This window comes from Pogoniulus pusillus, chromosome 21 (genome assembly GCF_015220805.1).
Source record: "Pogoniulus pusillus isolate bPogPus1 chromosome 21, bPogPus1.pri, whole genome shotgun sequence".
NCBI classification, from domain to species: domain Eukaryota; kingdom Metazoa; phylum Chordata; class Aves; order Piciformes; family Lybiidae; genus Pogoniulus; species Pogoniulus pusillus.
In genome coordinates, this window is record NC_087284.1 from 15,127,737 (window position 1) to 15,148,801 (window position 21,065).

At 40.1% G+C, this 21,065-nt stretch overlaps 1 protein-coding gene across 7 annotated transcripts in view; it reads left to right on the forward strand.

The window, feature by feature from the left end:
- CDKAL1 (CDK5 regulatory subunit associated protein 1 like 1) overlaps nucleotides 1–21,065 on the forward strand; it is a 435,672-nt gene that overhangs the window by 150,835 nt on the left and 263,772 nt on the right. For all 7 annotated transcript variants that reach the window (XM_064161063.1, XM_064161059.1, XM_064161062.1 and 4 more), the window contains one exon: nucleotides 13,510–13,630. In XM_064161063.1, coding sequence (XP_064017133.1) covers nucleotides 13,510–13,630 — 121 coding nt within the window. The remainder of the gene's footprint in view (nucleotides 1–13,509; nucleotides 13,631–21,065) is intronic.

Below are 21,065 nucleotides of genomic sequence, written 5' to 3' on the forward strand. Positions count from 1 at the left end.
TCAATCTTAAGGGGCTTCTCAGGAAGCCAAATCCTCTTCAGAAGTGTCACTCTGCTGGTTCAAGAGACTGCTTCAAGAAGTAGATCTTTATGGTGGTTTTCACCTCATCACTCTGAAAACTGTGTATGAGCCAGTTCCCAGCTCTTCAGTGGGTTAATTCTCATAAAGATTTTTTTACATGATTGTCTTTTTATCCTTCATCAGAAAGTGGAAAGGAAGGGTCTTCATGTTCATTGTTGCTCTAAAATCCAAAAAGAGAGATGGAATTTTTAAGACACCCTCTGGTATTTAATTTTTATACTACACTGTCTTTTAGCACAAGTTTTACAAAGCTTTGAAACTTGCTGATTATCAGGTAAACTGTCATTTCCAGAAGTGATGTTTGATAACCCTGCAGTATTTGCACATAGGTCATGTCTGATAGATATTTATACTGTGTCTAAAATGTATTTAACTAGAGGCATCTTCACGTACTCCTAGTATGATATTGTGATTTATAATCTGAAAGCTATGTACTATCTGCTAGGAGCTAGACAAGTTAGTTTGATCTTAGTCTCACAGCTGGGTTTCTCGGAGTAAAAGCCACAGTCTCATAGCCAGAGCATTCAGTCTTTCTGATACCCAGGACACTTTCATTCAAGGTTCTGATTTAACAGTTGGGTAAACTTTGCTCCATCTGCATACTACCCTAATTAGAAGACTGGAGTACAACAAGTTTTACATCATTTGGGCACACATTTCCATATATGGACTTAGTAGCATTTCCCAATAGGACCAAGATTTATCTTTGGGAACCACAGAATGTCTTTATGATGATTGCCCAAGTCAGCATTTTATGAACCTCTTTAAAGAAAAAACAACATACAATATGTGTATCCAGGCTTGGATGTAAACAGTTTACAGTAGGCAAGATAATGTGCTTATTCTGTAAGTTAAAGGAGAGACTTTAACTGCTTAATGTAGAAGTTCTTCTTTTCATGGTTTTGAATTTAGGTCTTCAAAGATTTGGGTCTTTCTTCCCCTTTCTAGACATGCCAGCTCTCAAATCCCATGTTATTAAAGCTTTCTGAGGGTGGGAGACATTGGAACAAGAGTATTTGTGTACAGTCTGCTTTTAGCTTAGGCCTTAGGGAGATGACAGGCACAGGTTGAATTGAGTTTAGGCCATATTGCGCCTGCCTAATGGTTTCACAAAGCATAGTTTTACAATGGGTCATTAGACTTGATTGTAAAAAACAACCAAAGGAAATTACTTCAGGGTTGAGCCTTTTATACTTCACATAACCTTTCTTGATTTCAGTCACATTGACCTGTCTGGTGAAGTTGCCCATCCATTCCCTGTTTAAACATTAACCCATATTTACTAAACTGTTAAATTGTCCTCATGTGGTTACTAATTATGGATTGCTGATAGTTCCAAAGTTAGTCTGTATGAAAATGGACAGATAAATGGCACCTATATTATACAGAAGCTAAAATGTGGAATTTATATTGGATTGCCTACCTTAAGAGTGAGTGTATGCACATAAATGCCAGCATATTAAATGTTATTTATATGTGTTGCTTGATGTCATTATAATCTGCAGATTAAAATAGAGTAGCCAGGACTTAAGAAGCAGATGACAAGCCAAATCAAGAATAAAAATTGGAGGAGTCAGGAGTTTCTTTTTGAGGAAAAAATATCATTTGGCATCCAGTCAGGAAACTGTTTGTGCTGAAGTGCAGCTTGAGGAGGGTCAGAGGGAGGGTAGTGGCCTCATTGAGTCCCTGTTTCTCATTCTGTGTCCTTTGAAAGGACATAGAAGGGGGGAACAGCTTTGGATGGGTTGTTTTATTTATTTCAATGTGTGGTGAGTTGACCTTGGCTGGCTGCTGGACCCCCACCCAGCCAGTCTCCTGCTTCCCCTCCTCTACAAGACAAGGGAGAAAATAAGATGGAATAGCTCTTGGGTCATGATAAGGACAGGGAGATCACTTACCAATTACTGTCATGGGCAAAACAGACTTGACTTGGGGAAAATTCATCTAATTTATTGCTGATTAAAAATAGAGTAGGATAGTGAGAAACAAGGAGAGAAGTAGAACTACCTCCCTCCTGCCATTCTGCTTCTCAGCTTTACTCTTTCATCCCAGATTCCTCTAGCTCCTTCCCAGAGTGGTGTAAGAGAATGGGAAATGGAGCTTACAGCCAGCCCATAGCAGCTCTTTGCTGCTTCTGCCTCCCTGTTCTGTCCTGCTTCAGCCTGGGGCCTTTCCCATTCACTGCAATCCTCCAAGGGCTGCTTCAGCGTGCCACAGGGTGCTGTCCTCCAGGGACAGGATGCTCCAGCATGGGTCCAACACAGCCTACATGCAGTCAGGTTGTGCAATCTCCCTTTCTGGAGACGTTCACAACCTACCTGGATGCACTCCTGTGTGAACTACTCTAGGTGATCCTGGTTTGGCAGGGAGTTTGGCCTTGATGAACTCAAATGTTCTGTGATTCTGTGATTACCAAAAACAGTAGTATTTTTTATTTCTCTTAATTCGAGAACTACTTCAGTAACAAGCACTGACTTGGGAAGGACCTGACTTGAAGGCATTTCATCTTAGAGTTTTAAATGAGGGAGTTGTTGTTCAGCTGGATCCTTCAATGAGGACTCTGGGTTGCATTTTGATTGCCTATTTCTGTCTGCTTAGGAATCAATTCTGAAGGAATTGATTCAATATAGTAATATCACTATCCTTGCTACTATCAGTTCTGCAATTCAGCTTTCTAGCCTCTAATTAAAAAGAAACAGTAGAGCACAATGAAGAATATACAGTGATGCAGCAGACAGATTTTAATTGCTTTTGTAAATCATCAACAATCGTGTGGCACAAGATAAAATTTTTATCTGCTAGAGCAAGAGGTTTCTGTTGTCATCAGCTGGTTTCTGTTCTTACACCAAAGTACTTTTTGTTGTGCCTATTCAAATGCCTTTGGGTGTGCCATGGCTATTAGCTGTGTTAGATGATCTGAGCTATTAGGTGGGTTTTGGCATTAATTTTATCAATGTAGTTATTTCATTGGTTCAGTTTAGAAAATGCAGTACTGACTGTCCCTGTTGTGCCTGTTCTTATGTGGTGGCTTAGGAACTTCCCCCCCAACCCCAGTTAAAGTTACCAGACCGGCTTGGAGGTAAGATAAAGCTGTATTTTACAGCAAAGCTAAATTTACAAGCATATATACAAACTACATTTACATCTATTTGCAATTATATACAATCTAGAAATAATACAGAAATCCAGTCTTCCCCCTGAAACAATGAAAGCCCAGAAGAGGCCAATGCCACCTTCTCTTTCCCCAGATAGAAAACCATCAAGGCATATGTGTTATCTAGAAAATATTAGTGTAGGAGCTAGAGAGGAGCGAAGGAGCAGCAAGCAGATCCAGTGCCCAAGGGCGAAGAAGAAGGAATTGTTTATACATTAGCTTCTTATACTTTTTAGCAAACCAATGAATGATGCAGCCTTTTACTCTTTTACAGCCAATGTCCTGCTCATTCACATTCTGTACTAATTTTTCTCCTTATAATATTCCAGTAAGCTTTAAACCACTGCACCTTTTCTAAGTAGCTCACAGAAACTGAATGGGAGATTGGTAGTGCTGCACAAGATAAAAAAAACAAACAAGCAATGGGAGAGAAAGAGACTGGAAATCTTAGTAGCAAAATTGTGACTTCTCATTCTTGATATGCAGGGACGAGATGTGCTTTCTTTCATATCACACCTTCAACAAATGACTGTCTTAGCACATCTCTCTTTTTCTGTCCTGTTCACGTCTGTTAGACTTGTCTAGGTTTAGCTCTGCTGAGGAATCCTCATGGCTGGTAAAAGCTAAGGGTACTTTATTCAAACCAGTGCAATTTAGTTATCCACAGGAGGAGTAGAAATTGATGTTAAAAGAGCCGAGATTAAAGTAAAAGCTTACTTTGACATAGTGATAGGTTCAGCTCAGCATTTCATTCTAAGAGTAAATCTGTTCTGTTCAACCTGCACACCCCAAAACCTTAGGCAAGGTACATGTGCTGCTGCACCTGGCTCTGACAGTCTGCCTTTCAGCATTCCCCTTCATCAGAACACAGCCTGTTTGATCTGACTCAGAATTTATTTTCCTTGAAAGTTGCTGTCCAAAATCTCCTGAGGTTTTCAGCGGCATCCTTGATCCTAATCAAATGCAATTCTTCATGGAGAGGCGAGAACAGAGGGTCAGGGAAACTCTCCCTGTAGTCGATTCTTAGTGTTGGCCGTATGAGCTGTGGAGTTGTAGCCAGCATTTTGAGTTCACAGCAGATTCAATGTTTTGTCATTTTATTCAGAAAGACAATAAGATCACATGATCTCAGAATAAGCAGGGTGAAGCTGTTGAGTGCTGAGAAAAAGCCCCACAGTGCCTTGCTAAGGCATTTGAAATGCTTTTGTTGTCAGAGAAGAAAGTACTGTGGTTTTGTCTAAAATATTGAATGCTTATATTCTTAATTTAACTCTATGAAATTCTTATATTAACAGTAATTCTTTCTAGATACTTATCTTTTCTGTTTTACTTGTGGCACTCTCCTGTTTTAGTGCTCATAGATACTGTTATGTTTGAATGGAGCACTTGAGAAATACCAAGAATAAAGAGACATTGTGAATTTAGTGGAAAGAAAGTGGTGTATGAATTTCAGCAATCTGGGCCACCTCCAGGGCTTTTTTAATGAAGTTTGTGAGCTGCTTCACTGTATTTAGTATCTTGGGTTTGAAATGATAGAAAATGAATTTTAAAGAGCTTCTGCCTTTGCCGATGTGGCATTCATATTTTGATGAGACTTCCAAAACAGAATTGTTGTTGGATACTAATTCCAAGGGCAAAATCCATGCTGTGTGCTTAGGAATACCTGCATTTTCCTCTGAAGCTTTTTTGAGTCGGTATAGGTGGAAGGCAGTCTTTTCATGAAAGAGTTCTGGATTGCAGAGATCAGATCAAACATACCACCTGCTATCAGTAACCTGATGGGTTTGCTTGCCTGGCACAGGGCATGCTTTTTCCTGTGGTGTTACAATTCTAGCAGCACTAGTCTGAATTATTCCATGTCTTGCAGTGGACTTGGTTCCTGCCTACACAGATTGAAGGAGTTTCAGTGTTACACAGCATCGCTGCCTTCACTGATCTAGAGGAGGAATAATTTGTATACATGCCAAGAGCAGGGCATGTATCTTCCAGCCAGGTTTGGCTTTTCTTTACCTGAGCCAGGAACTCCCACGGGTGACACTCAAGGATGCCTTCACCACATAGCTAATGTGCTAGTGACCAGCTCAGGTTGTTTTGGGTTGGAGCATTGACACAGCAAAGCCCTGAGACAATTAGTGTCCTTGTTGTTTCCGCACTGGTGTGTGTCTAGCAGCATGTGATTGCTCTGGGGAGCCTGGGGATTCCTTTACAATCAGTCATGTCTGTTGTGGGACAGCTTGTTTGTGCTGCAGGGCAGGGAGAAAAGATGAGAAGAGGAACTTAGAGTCTGCCCTTGCTACATTTGAGTTGCTTCCATCAAAGGTGCACCAGGCCTCAGACTGTAAGCCTGCCTGCCTGCTGCGAGCTCACCAAGTCTTCATTTCAAGTCCCTCCGAATTGAAGTGGTTTGAGCTCAAACATGAATAACATTTCAGCTTATCTGTAGAGTGTTACACAATTTGTGTGGCATCCTTCTGTTTCAGATGCCGGTGTTTTAGTTTGGTTTTCTTTTATTTCAGTCCTGTCAGAAGATCCAAAATAACTTGTTTAGAAGGTTGTTTTTACCCACTTGTTAGTTAGAAGAACATAACTCTGGAATCAAATGTGATATTAAGTGTTGTAATAACACCTGCTTTGCCTCTTCTACCTTTACTGCTATTTTTGGTCTGCTTTCTCTTCTTAAGCTCTCTTTTCTCTTTATTATGTTCTGTACTGGTTTTGTTACTTCCACTTAAGTTTTCTAGTTACTTTAACTCCTTTTATTTACTCCATGCTCCTTTCAGTCTTTATCATTGCTTTTGATTCTTTACACTTTTTTTCTGGTGGTTTGATTTTTTTTTTTTTTCCTTTGGAGAAATTTGCTACTTTTGTCTTCCCTTCATATGGCTTTGCCTTCCTTAGTTATACTGCTCCCATGTGCCATTTCTTCCCCAGTGTTAGCCTTAGGGAAAGGAAGCTCTGTATTTGGAATAATGGTAGAAGGAAACATGTGCAAGTGTACATGAAATAGTGCTTAATGCTTTTCCCTGAAGATGCTGGAGAAGATCAGAAAGGTTGGGGAGAGACAGCTGGGAAGCGTAGAGCAGTATATCGGCAGCCTTGAGAGGGAAAAAATGTCTTTCAGGAAATGGTGAATAGCCTCTAAGTATAATGATTTAACTGGGAAAGGGAAAGAATGGGTAACAGAAAAAGCTGAAAACAATAATATTGTTGCTGCCAAGGCTGGAGTTTCCTGCATCTTTGAGGATTTGCTTTCAACTCCTGTTTTTGAGCAGCCTGAGCTACCTGCACTAAACTTTGAAAGTAGCAGTTAGGAAGTGCTGCTTGGTGTCTGTATGTTTTTGAAAGACAGCAGACCTAATAATATCTGATATTTGCAACTCCGATAGGTCATTGGTAAAGCTAACTAAAGATGACTAAGCCAGGTCACTTCCCTTTCACTTATCCTTTTATCAAACCAACAAAATACCACTCCAGTTTGAATCTGTTTGCTCTGTATTGTGAACATGCTTCTGTGGGTTTAGGTCACAGAGGTCTGACAGTAGCCTGAGCTTCACAGCATATTTAATGTTCTTAAAAACTGACAGCAAAAAAATGCCTTTACCTATTCCTTTTGTGTGTTTGTACTTCAGGACCAGGCCTTCTCTATCACAGTCCTAAAGCACATACACCTGTGATTAGAGTTAGGTGTACCTGCCATTGATATTAATTTACTTTTCTGTATCCTTTTGAATCTCAAAGATCTTTTCTTTCTGCACAGTGGTTTATCAAACTGCCACATTTTAAAGCCCCTTTTAAGACTAATAATAGGATTTGATGTCCTGATGAATTCCAGCCTCTCCCTTTCTGAACAACACTTAAGCAATATCAATCTTGTCTACTGACTTGTATGTGAAGATGAGCTTAATTTTAAACTTCAGTCAGTTCTGGAAACTGAGGAGCTCTGATTAATTTAAAATGGTTTCTAGATTTATTTTATTTACACTTGCTGTGAGTGATTCTGCTCTGTAAGCTTCCTCATTGAAAACAGTGTTACTGTTGTGCTGTAATCTGCAGTAATTCTCTGTTGGTTAGAGAAAAAACTGTTCTGAAGCATGACCTAAACTGCTAACCTTATCTTTTTTTTTCCTTTTTAACATGGAATTTTATCTACTATTAAGCTCTATGTAGAACTGCTACCTGTGTGTCAGGTGAGGGGTAAAGGACTAGAATGTTTTGCCTTTCAAATATAACCCCTCTAGATCTGTTTGTCATCCAGTTGTTTCAAAGCTCGTGTCTTCCAGTCAGCCATCAAAAATTGCATGATCTTTCTGCTGTATTTGTGACTGATCACTCATTGCTGTGGAACTGTGATTAACTCTGTCCTGAGCTTAAAAATAATTTAAATAAATAAATAGGAAGAAACAAAAACAACAACAAAAACCTTTAAGTTTGGGTTGCCTGTTTTGCTTAGTTAAGTTGTTATCCAACCTGCAAAGTCAGAGGGAAGGTAGCAATCAGATAAAATGCTTTAGAGGTAAAACTGGATTGCAGTGTTTTGCCCCATTCTAGGTTTTGAAAGAAGGACATCAAGTGAATTTTAAAGTTGCTGCTTTTTCTGTTTTACTTGATGTTGGTGAGGGCTTAATTATACTGATTAAACATTATTTTTTGTTCAGAAAAAAAGGTTGCTGAGTCTTTTCCTTGTGACAAATTATTTAGTTTTAGTTGTTCTTCAAATAAGTGTGGTGAAAAAAAAAACAACCTGTCTACAACATGTGAAAAAATATGATTCAGTGTTTATTGAGTTATGTTGTATTAATAGCAACAATGCTGTAAACAGATGCTTTAGTGATTACTTAAAATGAAACAAAATAGTCCTTGCATGGAGTAAGGGAAAAATGATTTAAGGTCATGAATGCTGTAACTGAGAGGTGGTTTTGGTTTATTTCCTTTTATTTTGTCTTGGAGCTGGGGATTTTTTTGTGGGGGGTTGTTTTTTGTTGTTGTGTTGTTTGGTTGGTTTATTTGGTGGTTTTATTTTGTCTTAGTGGTAGTTTGAGTTTGGGTTTTTTTCCTTTGTTTTGAGGTTATTTTTTGGTTTTGTAGTTTTGGGTTTATTTTTATGTTACATTATTAAGTGTGCCTACAACCCAGGTCACTGTAGTTTGGTTACTTATGTGCAGGTTGCTTTCCAGAACCATTAAACTCTGCTAAAGCTCATCTCCCAGTAGTGCTATTTTTCTGTCCACTGCTGTCTGGAATGAAAAGTACTGAGATGTTACCGTTCTCAAGTACCACACAGGTTTTTCAAGCCTCATATTAACTTGAACTTTAGTGTCATTCAGCAGGAATATGGGGAAAACTGTGGCCATATTTCATGTGAAAATAAGCTGCCACATTTGATTACCAGGCCACAGAACTTGAGTGTGGGATTGGGGTGGGCATTGGTGATCAGCGGATTGTGTGGGAGGTGGTCACAGAGCTGGGATTTCTGTCTTGCATTAAGATGCAGGATAAGAGAGGCTATGTATTAAGCTCCCTGTGAGTTACACTCGATGTGCAAGTGTCAGGGTTTTTTTTTATGTAATGTGTAAGGTGCATTTGAAAGCATTTGAAAGACAAAAGATGTGTAAAGAAAGCAGAAGTAGTACTTGTGGTTAACAAGATGTTCTACGCTTTTACGGTGTTACTGTTTTGTTTCCTTTCCCATTTTCCTCAGAAAACATGGGTTACAAAGTTTTGTCTCCTGCACAGGTCTCTTATTGCTCCCGTTTTCCTCCCTCCTTACCAGTTTTCAGTCTTCTGACAGATTTCAGATTAGTGACACATTTTATAGTCTAAAGGATGCTCTTTTCCCAGAAGTTCCATGAACAAATTTGCCTCTTTGATTACTGCTCCCAGTGTGAAAAAGGGAGAGTCAGAGCTACTTATTAGAGTGCAGTGATTCACATGGTTCTTTGTTGTGAAGGGTATGTTGTGGTGGTTTGTCCCTGGATCGAGGCAGGGTGCCCACCAAAGCTGCTCTGCCACTCCTCTTCTTAGATGGACAGGGAAGACAGAAAATATAACCAAAGGCCTGTGAGTCAAGATAGAAGCAACTTAATAGGATGAAAAGCAAGAGCAACCAAACAAATTATTCTCTCCTTCCCATGAGCAAATGATGTTCGGTTGCTCCCCGGAAAGCAGGGCTTCAAAATGCATAGCAGTTTCTCTGGAGGACAAACACCATTAACAAATGTCCCTACACTGTGTTCTTTCCCTTAGCTTTTATATCTGACCTTATGTCATATGGTCTGGAATACCTCTTTGGTCAGTTTGGGTCAGCTGGCTCAGCCATGCCCCCTCCCAAGATCTTGCCCGTCCCTCAGCCTGCTGTTGGGGCGATGGAGTGTTGGAAAAGCACAGCCTTGGTGGTGTGCAAGTACTGCTCAGCAGCAGACAAATCACCAATGTATTATAGAACCAAGTCCAGCCCAGCCGAACCCAATCCCTATGTATTTGGAACCCAAACTTCACTGATTCTACACTCTGAGATATTACTTGTTGAGGGGCAGGCTAGTTTTGTGGGTTGTTTGCTTTGGTTTGATTTTTAAACTTCAGAACGGTGGTTTGACTCCAGTTCTAAATACATGGATTTAAAATGTTTGAGTAGCTTCTTGTTGTTGTGTTGTTAAGCCTGATTGCTTGCCATGAATTGTTCCACTGTATTTTCAGCCATAAACCCAAATACAGTTTTACTATGATAACACAATTGAGTATTTTTAAAAGGGATAAACTGGTTTATTCCAAATAAACCACAATATTAGGAAATTAAAAACTAAAAAAAAAAAAAGAATGTTCTCTGCTTCTAGTTTATTTTTTGTGCCCAGCATAATGCAATCACTTTTGTTGTAAGAGTAAATAGTGGTTCTATTCCTTTGACTTCTTTAATGAAGCAATAAGTTGGAAAATAATTGATTGTATTGGGAGACAGAGATATTGCTATGAAAAAGTAAAGTGAATAATTAAGCAAATATTATCATATTGCTAAATTCATGGCAGGATATAATGAAATTTTTGTCAAATGCAACTGCAGAAATAATGTCTTTTTAATTTCAGTTGTTGTTATGAAGCCTTCATTATAATACCAGGCAAGTCCTGCTTGCTTCTTCACTGGATCACTTTTTTTTTTGGAGATTGTTTTGTGTCTTAAAAAAAACCAAGATAGAAAGGTGGTGTGCACAGAGCAGTTGTTTATTTCCAGGTTGGTTTTGCCATATCACAGAAATAAATTCAGAGTATGAATGCCACTGCCTGGGATTAATAATTCAGCCTGCCCCCACAAGCAGCCCTGCCCTGCCCTTACATACAGTTGGGTGGGAAACTAGCATAAAACCTCCCCTCTGGGTTGAGATAAGGAGTTAACTGAGATCATACACTATGCAATTACCCTAGCAAAAGCAGCAGCAGAAGACAGCAATAAAACAGCTCCCCCCACCCAAGCATGTGGCAGTGTAGTAGTTTAAAGCTTATTGGAAAATTCCAATAAGAGCCACTGGGACTTTCCCAGTGCAGAATGTAAATAAATTAGGGCACTGGATGTAAAAGAATAATAATGATTAAGTCTTTTTCATTCATTGGTTTACTAAAAGGGCTGCAATGGCAGTGTATAAATGCTTTTGCACTCTTGGGCTCTGGGCTCTGTCACTGTTCCTTCTCCTCTCTGACTCTTCCACACCTTTTGCTGGTAACACATGAGTCTTGCTGGTTTTCTATCTGAGGGGAAAGAAGAAGGTGGCGTTGGCCCCTTCTGGGCTTTCTTTGTCCAGGATGGGGGATTGGATTTCTGTATTATTTCTAAACTGTAAATAATTGTATATAATTGTAAATACACAGAGTAATAGAATCAGTCAGGGTTAGAAGGGACCACAAGGATCAGCCAGTTCCAATCCCCCCTGCCATGGGCAGGAACACCCTACTCTAGATCAGGCCGGCCAGAGCCTCAGCCAGCCTGGCCTTAAACACCTCCAGGGATGGGACCTCAACTGCCTCCCTGGGCAATCCATTCCAGGGTCTCACCACTCTTGTGGTGAAGAACTTCCTCCTCACGTCCAGTCTTTTGTATATATGCTTGTAAATTTAGGTTGCTGCAAAATATAGCTTTATCTTCCAAACCTTCTGAACTAGTCTGGTGATTTCAGTTTTATTTGGGGGTTAATTTTTTCAACCTACCACAGGCAGCCAGCCCAGTTGAAAAGATCTACACCCCAAAAACCTGAAACTGGAAGCAGCAACTGGAACAGGAAGCCTCTCATGTTAACAATCTCAACTTCAAGCTCCATGATACTTTGCTTCAGCCAGCACTTTCATTTTGAAGCTGCCATGGTGGTGGTATGGTACTGAATACACAACAGCAGAGTCAGCTCAACTCAAGAAAATTACTCAATTTCATTTAGTTATTCAAAATAGTCAACAGCCAATCAGTCAACATTTAATTTAAGTCAAAATTCCATTATTCAAAAGTTTATTGAATGATGCCTCAAAACACATAGTGGGAAAATATGTATTATGCTTTAAGGCTTAGCTTGTTTTTTTCTGTGTCTAACTGTAAACAAGACATGGTCTTTCCAGAAATGTTGAATAGAAAAAAAAGGGTATAAAAGTAAATAATTGCTTATTGGATGCAAAAAGAATAACAAAGAGAAATCTATATGATTCCATTCACTTGCCAATGGGGATAACTTTCAGTTGCATAAACAATCTGTCTCTCTTGTTTCTTCTTTGCTCCTATCTGCAATTCTGTTTTGCATAGCCTCTTATCTCTGTCCTGAAGTTCTTGCTGGCACAAACTGGGAGGTAAAGGAAGAGGGAAAAAAGGGGGAGGGGGAAAGAAGGCAGCTGTTGGAAGCCTCTCTGGCTTTGTCCAGAGGGGTGTTTGGGTTCCTTAAGAGGGTCCTTGTGTTGTCTCTACTTTGTAAATAATTGTAAATATATGTAAATATACTTTTGTACATACACATTTTAGTGCTTATAGATTTTAGCTTGCTGTAAATACATAGCTTCATTTTGCTTCCAAACCCTCTGAGCTACTCTGGTGATTTTACTTAGGGGGTAATTTTAGCCTTCCACAGTATGGTAGTTTCAATGTTCCGCAATATGGTGAGTAATGGATGAGCTACTTTTATAAATAGCTAGTTTATAAATACTAGTTCCTAGTATATGTTTGGAGATTTGTTTGAACCTGGTTGTTAATTGATCTGAAATAGGATTTTGGCTTTGCTGTGCTGGATGTAGCTTGGCTAGTACTTCATAGTTTCATGCTTTCCTTTTGCCCCTCTCTTTTTAGGGTAAACTCTTTTCTGAAATGCTTGTCAGATTGTAGCTATAGTTTCTTGTACTATCAAAAAGTTTTCTGGCTTCATCAAATCCATTTATTCTTTCTTCCCTCCACTCTGAGTAATGGTTACTTTCCACCTATTTTCAACTATCTAGCAATAGTTTTTGCTTGCTTTCCTCTTATCTTTCCATTCCTTTGTGGAATAAATTATGCAAGTCTTATATTTCTAACTTGGGCACATTTGACACTACCTGTTGCAGCAATACACGCAATTGTTTTTATTCTTTGCTGTTCTGAATGTTAGTGAACCTTGTGCTCTTTAAATATAGAACTTGATGTAGTATGACTGATGTACTGCTGTAGGTAGTTAGTTGGTGAGTATATTTCTCTGTGAGTAAAGCAGAGGTGTTTGAGGCAATTTTCTGATCTGTAATCCCTTTGGTGTGGGAGGAACAGATGTAAATCTTTGTATCAGCTTAACCATGAGCATGCTGTCACATATGCTTCACAGCATTTTCCCTCAGACTTACAGTCAGGTGTCTTTGACTGAAATGTGTTGGTTCTCCACATAATAAGTTAAAAAAAAGAAAATGCAGTTGTTTATTACCTACTAATTTAGATTTGATTGAAATTTTTGGGGAAAACATTTTAATCCTACCATGTAACATATTTAAATATTGCTATGTTTATATTTCTTTCAGAATCTGAAAAATTAAACTGTTTAAATCATTTTAATGCAATAAACCCAAAAATGAAAGCATGAAAAGATAATTGAATTAAATAATTTGTTCATTTTAACATTATTTTACTTGTCAGTGTTTCCTTTTAAGTGCTCCAGCTCATGCAAAAGACGTTATTACATTTTATTCTCCTTATCAATCTTTGATGTATAAATGCTACTGAAGGAGAGAAGCAAATCAAAACAAGTATGATGAGACTCATGCTTTGTATTGACTGCATTTTTGTGCTTCGTTTGAAGGTCATTCTGTGAGATTGCTGGGTCAGAAAAAGGATAATGGAAAACGTTTGGGGGGAGCTCGACTGGATTTGCCAAAGATTAGGAAGAATCCGCTGATAGAAATTATTTCCATCAATACAGGGTAAGGTTATTCCGAATGTATAAAACGTTCAGCGCTGCCAAGGAATTCAAATCTCTTTCTACAGTGCCGGTATAGTACTCCTAAGATACACAAAAGGAGACAGGATCAAATACTTAAATATTTTAGATGGTATTCCTTCTGGAAAAGAAATCCTTGCTGGTTTGTGTACAGGCCTTTTGCTTTTCCAGTGCTCCGTAGAGTCCTCCGTGTAAGTTCATGTAACTCTTTCTTGAAAGAAAAAATCCTAAGAAAATGGGAGAAGAAAAAAGTGTTTAGGGGCTGTTTTTTTTCCCCTGTGCTCTTGATTTCTAACAAGGCAGTTGCAGAGTGCTTCGTGAAATCTGTAAACACCTAATTGTGAGGCCAGGTGTATTAATAGGTATTAGTAGGTCGAGGGAAGTGATCCTCCCCCTCTACTCTGCACTGGTGAGACTCCAGTCTGCATCCAGTTCTGGAGCCCCTATTACAAGAGGGATGTAGATGTGCTGGAATGTGTCCAGAGAAGGGCCATTGGGATGATCAGAGGGCTGGAGCACCTCTGCTATGAGGAGAGACTAAGGGAGTGGGAGCTGTTCAGTCTGGAGAGGAAAAGGCTCCAAGGTGAACTTATTGTGGCCTTTCAGTATATTAAAGGGGCCTACAAGAAAGCTGGGGAGGGGCTTTGTAGGATGTCAGGTAGTGATAGGACTAGGGAGAATGGAACAAAGCTAAAAATGGGTAGTCTCAGACTGGCTATTAGGAAGAAGTTCTTCACAATGAGGGTGGTGAGAGGCTGGAATGGGTTGCCCAGGGAGGTGGTGGAAGCCCCATCCCTGGAGGTGTTTAAGGCCAGGCAGAATGGAGCTCTAGACAGCCTGATGTGGTGTGAGGTGTTCCTGTCCATGGCAGGGGGGTTGTAACTGGCTGATCCTTGTGGTCCCTTCCAACCCTGACTGATTCTATGATAATAGCTAAATTAGATATAGTTGTTTGCTTCTTGTCCCCCTAATAGGCTTCTAAGGGATTATCATACTTGTATTTCATCCTTTTCTTTCTTTGAATAATCTACCCTCTGTCTGTCAAGCAGTACTGGATCCAGAAGACTACAAGCATTTTTCTGTTCTGTGCTTCTGCTTTGGGGAATTCTATTTTTATCTGTCTTCCCATGATAATTTTCCTAACTCCACTTGATGGTAACTGGTTTGGTTTACTAAAACAAACAAACAAAGGCAACCTAAAAGACCCCAAACAAAATGTCAAAGCATGAAGCCAAACCCCCCAAAACAGAAAAATAAACATGCACACACATGCACACAAGTCCTCTCCGGATTTTTCCCATCCTCTCCAACTCATGTTGTAATTCCCCAGGTGGTACAATACAAAGTGCATTGCTCAAGGCATCCTGTGTAGGTGTGAAATCACTGCCTAGAGGAACGTAAATAGTAGATCTTTTTAGCTCACTTTGTTTCGTGTTTAGCCTAGTGTTGTCACTAACATTTCATTGAAGAGTTTTGCTGTTATCCTCTCTCTCTCTCTCTTCCTTGTGTTTAAGTAAAACCTACTGTGCTGTTAGGTCAGAATACCAGTTCAGGGCTTAGAATCATAGAATCAACCAGGTTGGAAGAGACCTCCAAGATCATCCAGTCCAACCTAGCACCCAGCCCTATCCAGTCAACTAGACCATGGCACTAAGTGCCTCATCCAGGCTTTTCTTGAACACCTCCAGGGACGGTGCCTCCACCACCTCCCTGGGCAGCCCATTCCAATGCCAATCACTCTCTCTGGGAAGAACTTCCTCCTAACACCCAGCCTATACTTCCCCTGGCACAACTTGAGACTGTGTCCCCTTGTTCTGTTGCTGGTTGCCTGGGAGAAGAGACCAACCCCCACCTGGCTACAACCTCCCTTCAGGTAGTCATAGACAGCAAAGAGGTCCCCTCTGAGCCTCCTCTTCTCCAGGCTAAACAACCCCCAGCTCCCTCAGCCTCTCCTCACAGGGCTGTATTCCAGGCCCCTCACCAGCTTCGTCGCCCTTCTCTGGACACGTTCCAGCACCTCAACATCTCTCTTGAGTTGAGGAGCCCAGAACTGGACACAGTACTCAAGGTGTGGCCTGAGCAGTGCTAAGTAATGTGGCTACCTTTTCTTCCTTTGAGGTATGATAAGCATATTGGTGACTTCTGTGATACTACTGAATTATAATACCTTTTGAAACTGCTACCTCATGCACTGATTGTTTTTGAAGTCTGGATATGAGCTCTTATGGGGTAGTTAATTTATCTAATTTTTTTCCCCTTATTGTCTTTCCTGTCATCATCTTGTTTGTGCCTGTGTGATCAGAATGCTTTTAATGATTAAAAATTAGCATAACATTGATTGTTTTGAGTTTTAGATGGTATAAATTCTTTTCCATATATATATATTTATCATAATCTAATACAGTATTTTTCTAGTTGTAAATGTTGTCAAGGATGTAAGTAATTCAGCTCTGCTCTTGCCTATTTGGCTTTTGATTTATAGTAGTGAAAGATGGAAGATGTATTGCAATTTGTGATGACAGGCAATTGCTAGCATAATTTTAGAGGTTAATACAGAAAGGATACTGTTGGAAAATAGACACTTGGCATTAGGTGGCTGATGCAAACAAAAAGCTTTAGTTTATTTTGAGCACATGTATTTTCACACTGGGTTTTTGAAAGATTGCTTCCCAAGTCTGTCAAACTGCAGACAGTTAACATCTTCCTAGAGTGTTACCTTTGGAAAACCTTTCATAGAATCATAGAATCCTAGAGCTTAGAAGGGACCTCCAGAGATCAAGTCCAACCCCTCTGCAAAGCAAGACTTAAGTAGGTCAGGTCCTGTGCTAAGTAGGACAGGTCAAAGAGGAACGTGTCCAGGTGGATTTTGAAGATCCCTGAAGAAGAAGACTCCACAACCTTTCTGGGCCTGCTTAGATCCTGATGTTTCAAGCACTAATTACTTTGTGTAGTAGTTATTGCTGTTCCTCAGGTCCATAGAACAGAAATAGGATAAAGTGAAAATTATTAGAAACTACAAAAATAAAGATATTTCATGGAGAATAAAGCTGAATATGACTTGGCAAAATCAGAGTATTCTGAAAACCTCAAACAAATAATTTGTATAGGGTAACTAAATTAACCAATGCCCTCTTCTGTGTTATATCACATGCTCAAGGAATCCTGTCTCTCTTGAAATACAGGCTATTGTGTTTTGCAGTCCTTTTTTCCCCCTTTCCCCTTCTCAACCTCTCCACTTGTCTACTGCAGGTGACTTTTATGAATTCTATTCTGGAAATGAAAAGTAGCTTTAGAAAGGCAGCAGTGCTTATCAGTTTCTGAAAACATGAAAATGTACTTGGTGAAGAACAAGCCACAGTATGCACTACTCACTGTGACTTGGCTTTGCTCCTGTTCTCAACTTTGCCATCATCTGGCCACAGCAGTTTTTTATTTCCAGCACTATATTTGATCTGAGCTCTTTTGCCTGACTGGAGAAAACTTTGAAGATCAGTTTTTGGTACAGTGCTCTCTATTGAGAGGTGAATCTAATCAGGCTAGAAAGTCTTAAAATAGTAAGAAACACTGTTAAAGTGCCACAGGGCCTGAGCACTCCAGAATCATTTGAGGCTGGTGGTAGGACCTGGAGCTGTTCAAGGCAAGGTTGGATGTGGCACTTGGTGCCATGGTCTAGCCTTGAGCTCTGTGGTAAAGGGTTGGACTTGATGATCTGTGAGGTCTCTTCCAACCTTGGTGATACTGTGATAAAAGCAGTCCTAGACATGGCAGATGGTTAACTAAGACCTGGGACGATCCAGGAGCTCCAGTCAGGACCGGAGGGAATCGAGCTGGAGACAAGACTGAATGGAAGGCTACATACAGCACATATCTGAGGCCCAGCCTGGAAGTGAGCGCAAGGTTGGATGCAGGAATGGCATTTAAGCTCAGGCCAGGACTGGAGGCACAGATCTGAGCTTAACTGGGGCTCCTGGCCCAGAGTGGCTGTTGTTGTTTTTCCCAGACAGTGGCTGAACTCCTGCAGCTTGCTCTAACAAGAATTACCCCCACAGTCAGGAGCAACAGAAACACACAAAACCCCACAAAGCCCTGTGGGCTGAGATAAGGAGAGTTTAATGTAATAATACCATGAAGAGTATTTTGAACAGTGTATTTCACAGGGGAGCACAACAAAAAGCAGAAGCAAGGCAGCAGCTCTCTCAAAGCTTGCATCTAGACAAAACAGAAAGGAACAACACCCCCAAACTGGAAACTGAAAGTAAGCCCCCAGGAGGCAGGAAGCTTGGCATGTTGCAGTCTGAGCTACAAGCCCTCTGGTCCTTTGCCTTGGTCAGCCCTTTCCACCAGAACAGAAAGTGTCACATTACAGTCTGAACTACAAACCTCATGAGCTTTTTGCTCTGTCCAGCGCTGGCGTGATGTCAATGTGGTATCAAATATCATTGACTGGTTCAGCTAGCAGAACCCATCACAAGGGGCTACTGAAGATAGCAGCTGAGGTCAGGTCTTATTGAGGCCTGATGGTGCCCACAGGGCTGTGACAGGTGGTGGTATATTACCAGTTACACATGGAGTCTTACTGAACTCTTGGCCTCTTCTGTTAATTCTGTGAGGGAGTAGAAGACTTGTTGGAGCATGTGAATCCTGCAGCCCCAAAGCACTGGAGTGTAATGGCTCATGCTAAGCCCCTTCCCTTTATGTATATGGACACTTGCCAGGTGGAACTATTCTTCTGGGAATTCGGTAGGACCAGTTTATTTTTGTGAGTCTTCAAACAAGCTGATTGTTAAAGATAGCTCTCATTCTCCTGCAGCTGTGTGAGAATGTGGGTGTAATTGACATGCAACACCCTAGAGTAAGATTTGGTTTTTGACTCAAGATGTCACATTCTTCAGTAATTTTGACTTGAGGCTTTTCATTATTGATTCTTTCTTCTCTCAGGCACGGAGGAGAAAAGGTTCCTGTCCTTGTATAACTGAATCTTTTCCTTACTTGACCATGGACAAATGCATGCCTACGTATGTGTATGTGTCTCCGTGTTAGTTTCCCCCAGACTGCTGCTGCATGTAAGCCTCCTCAGCTGTTCCTTTGCATGAATCAAGTCTGTCCTATTGAGAGATGAATAGATTGTCTTCACTACAGCATGCAGTCTGTAATACTAATCTAAAACAAACCAAAATGAAGTCCTATTCGGCAAGGGATCTCTCTGAAGATAAGTGCTGCTCTTGTGCATTGTGAGCCAGCTCAGATTTTTCACACAGTGGCACATTCACCCATAAAAAAAGTGTTGCTGTGCCCTTAGAGAGACTTGCATTTTGTTCAAGGATCAACTTTTTCTTCTCCTGAAGTGATGTACAGGCTTTTTCTACTGCTAATTTTGATTGCCTCATTTAGAAATCCAGGCTTTCTTTACCTGTTTAATTTACTTTGGCAATTAATCGTTTCTGGCAATAGACAGACTATGGCTCTAAGAAAATCCCTCCACCTCAGGAGCAAGATACTTGAGTTTCCAAGTATATTTGCAGAGACTATAGTGAGTATGAGAATGAGGGCATAAGAGACTTACCAGATTTCTCTGAAATACAAAGATAGGTAAGCAGATCTTAATGTTTCACAGTGCCAAATACATAAGGAACCCTTACGATCCCAGTACCCCGTACAAGCTTCAGCCTGATCTCTGTAACTTTCCCCTGAAAACTAAGTCACTCTTCCTCCCTGTATTGTTTCCTTTCTGTTACCACTTAGAAAACTGTTTTTTTTACAATAATTTTCAAATACTTTTTTCCTTGTATATAAAATAGGCAGTCAATTAAAATGAACTGTTAATTAAAATTAACAGTTCCAGCAGAGCTTGGGTAGTAGTATTAGTAACCAGTAACTTCTTTAGTGATATTAATGGATCTCAAACTAGAAGCAGTGGTTTGTCCTTTTCTCCAAAATAATTGCCTCCTTTGAATTAATGGCATTTTGTTCAATCTCTTTCACTTTTATTGATGTCCTGAGCATGTATTGTACAGATTATCTTACTGGATCAAGCAAGGTTATAGCAGAATAGTGTGTTAGGTGGTGTTTGGACAAAAGGCATAAAGTTTTGTTCCCTAATCTCTTGCTGTCATTATTCCATCTGTTGTTTCAAAGTAAGAGAAGTGTTCTCGAAGTCCATTTTGCATTACAGCAATAAACTTTTCTCCTTGTGATCTGATCTTCATTAGTGCCAGTTTCACAGCCTGTGTAGCCACTTAGCTCTTTTTACTGGGATTGAGGCTGGAACTTCCACCTTTTTAGTTAAGTAATTCTCTATCCTGAGCTATCAACTTTGTGGCCTGGATGTTATTTACTGATGTGTCTGTGTTGTTGACATGGCCCAAGCACCTCCCTTATATCTAAATTTCTACCACTTAGACCCATTTCAAATAAATGTTTACTTGTACTTTGCCTTCATACCTTGGGAAGCATGAAGAAAGTGTAGTAGGAGCTGAGTATGACCCCACAGTAGGACTTGCTGTTGGCTGGGTTGGCACGTAGGTTCTTTGAAGTGCTTTCTATGCTCTTACTGAATTTTCTGCCTCTTCCTTTCTTTTTGGAGCAGGGAAGTTGTACTGCTGATGTGGCCAGCTAGAGAGCAATAAATGCTCATTATATAGGGGATTCAAAACCAAAAGAAACATATCAGTATGCACATGTGCATTAGGATATCTTGAGACCTAAGACCTTGTGCAACTCATATTTGCAGTATGAACATACCCAAACAGCCAAGTCTTTTTCCAGGTTTTCCTTTTGTTCTCTGCCATCTGAAGACACTACACAAATCCAATATAATGTCATTCTCTTGGTACTTTTCTAGATTTCCTTATGAAGGTACTCAGGTGTTTAAGATACAGCCCAGGAAACTGACCATCTGAGTTTGAGTGTAGTTCTGAGTATAGAACCACAGTTGTACTGAGAGGACAGCATAAATCAGTGTTCACTCCTCAACCTGCACATCTATGTATGCTTTCTTTTGAGAGAAGGGCTTTTAAAAGCATTGTTAATGTGAAGTTTAAATTACCTGATCCAAGCCTGATAGATTATTCCTGTACTGCTAGATTATCTTACAGTGAATCAGCATGTCCCTGGGATGTCTGCTGGGATGGGGGTTTATTAATCCACAGGCTGCTGCTGCTTTATGCATTTTGCTGTGTTTTTTCTTTTCCCTGCAAGTAGGCTAAGGTAACTGTACATTGTGCTATCTCATTTTTCTCACTAAAGCTCTTCATTTCCATTCTTTATCTCAACCCTGAGAGTTTGCTTGTTACTTTCACTTCTGTGTTGGAGGGAAACAAGCGGTTAACCCATTACACAGAGAAGCTGGCAAGGAAAGGAAAGGGAAGGGAAGGGGAAAGGAAAGGAAACCTTACCTTTTCATTAGGGTTTCTTATTTT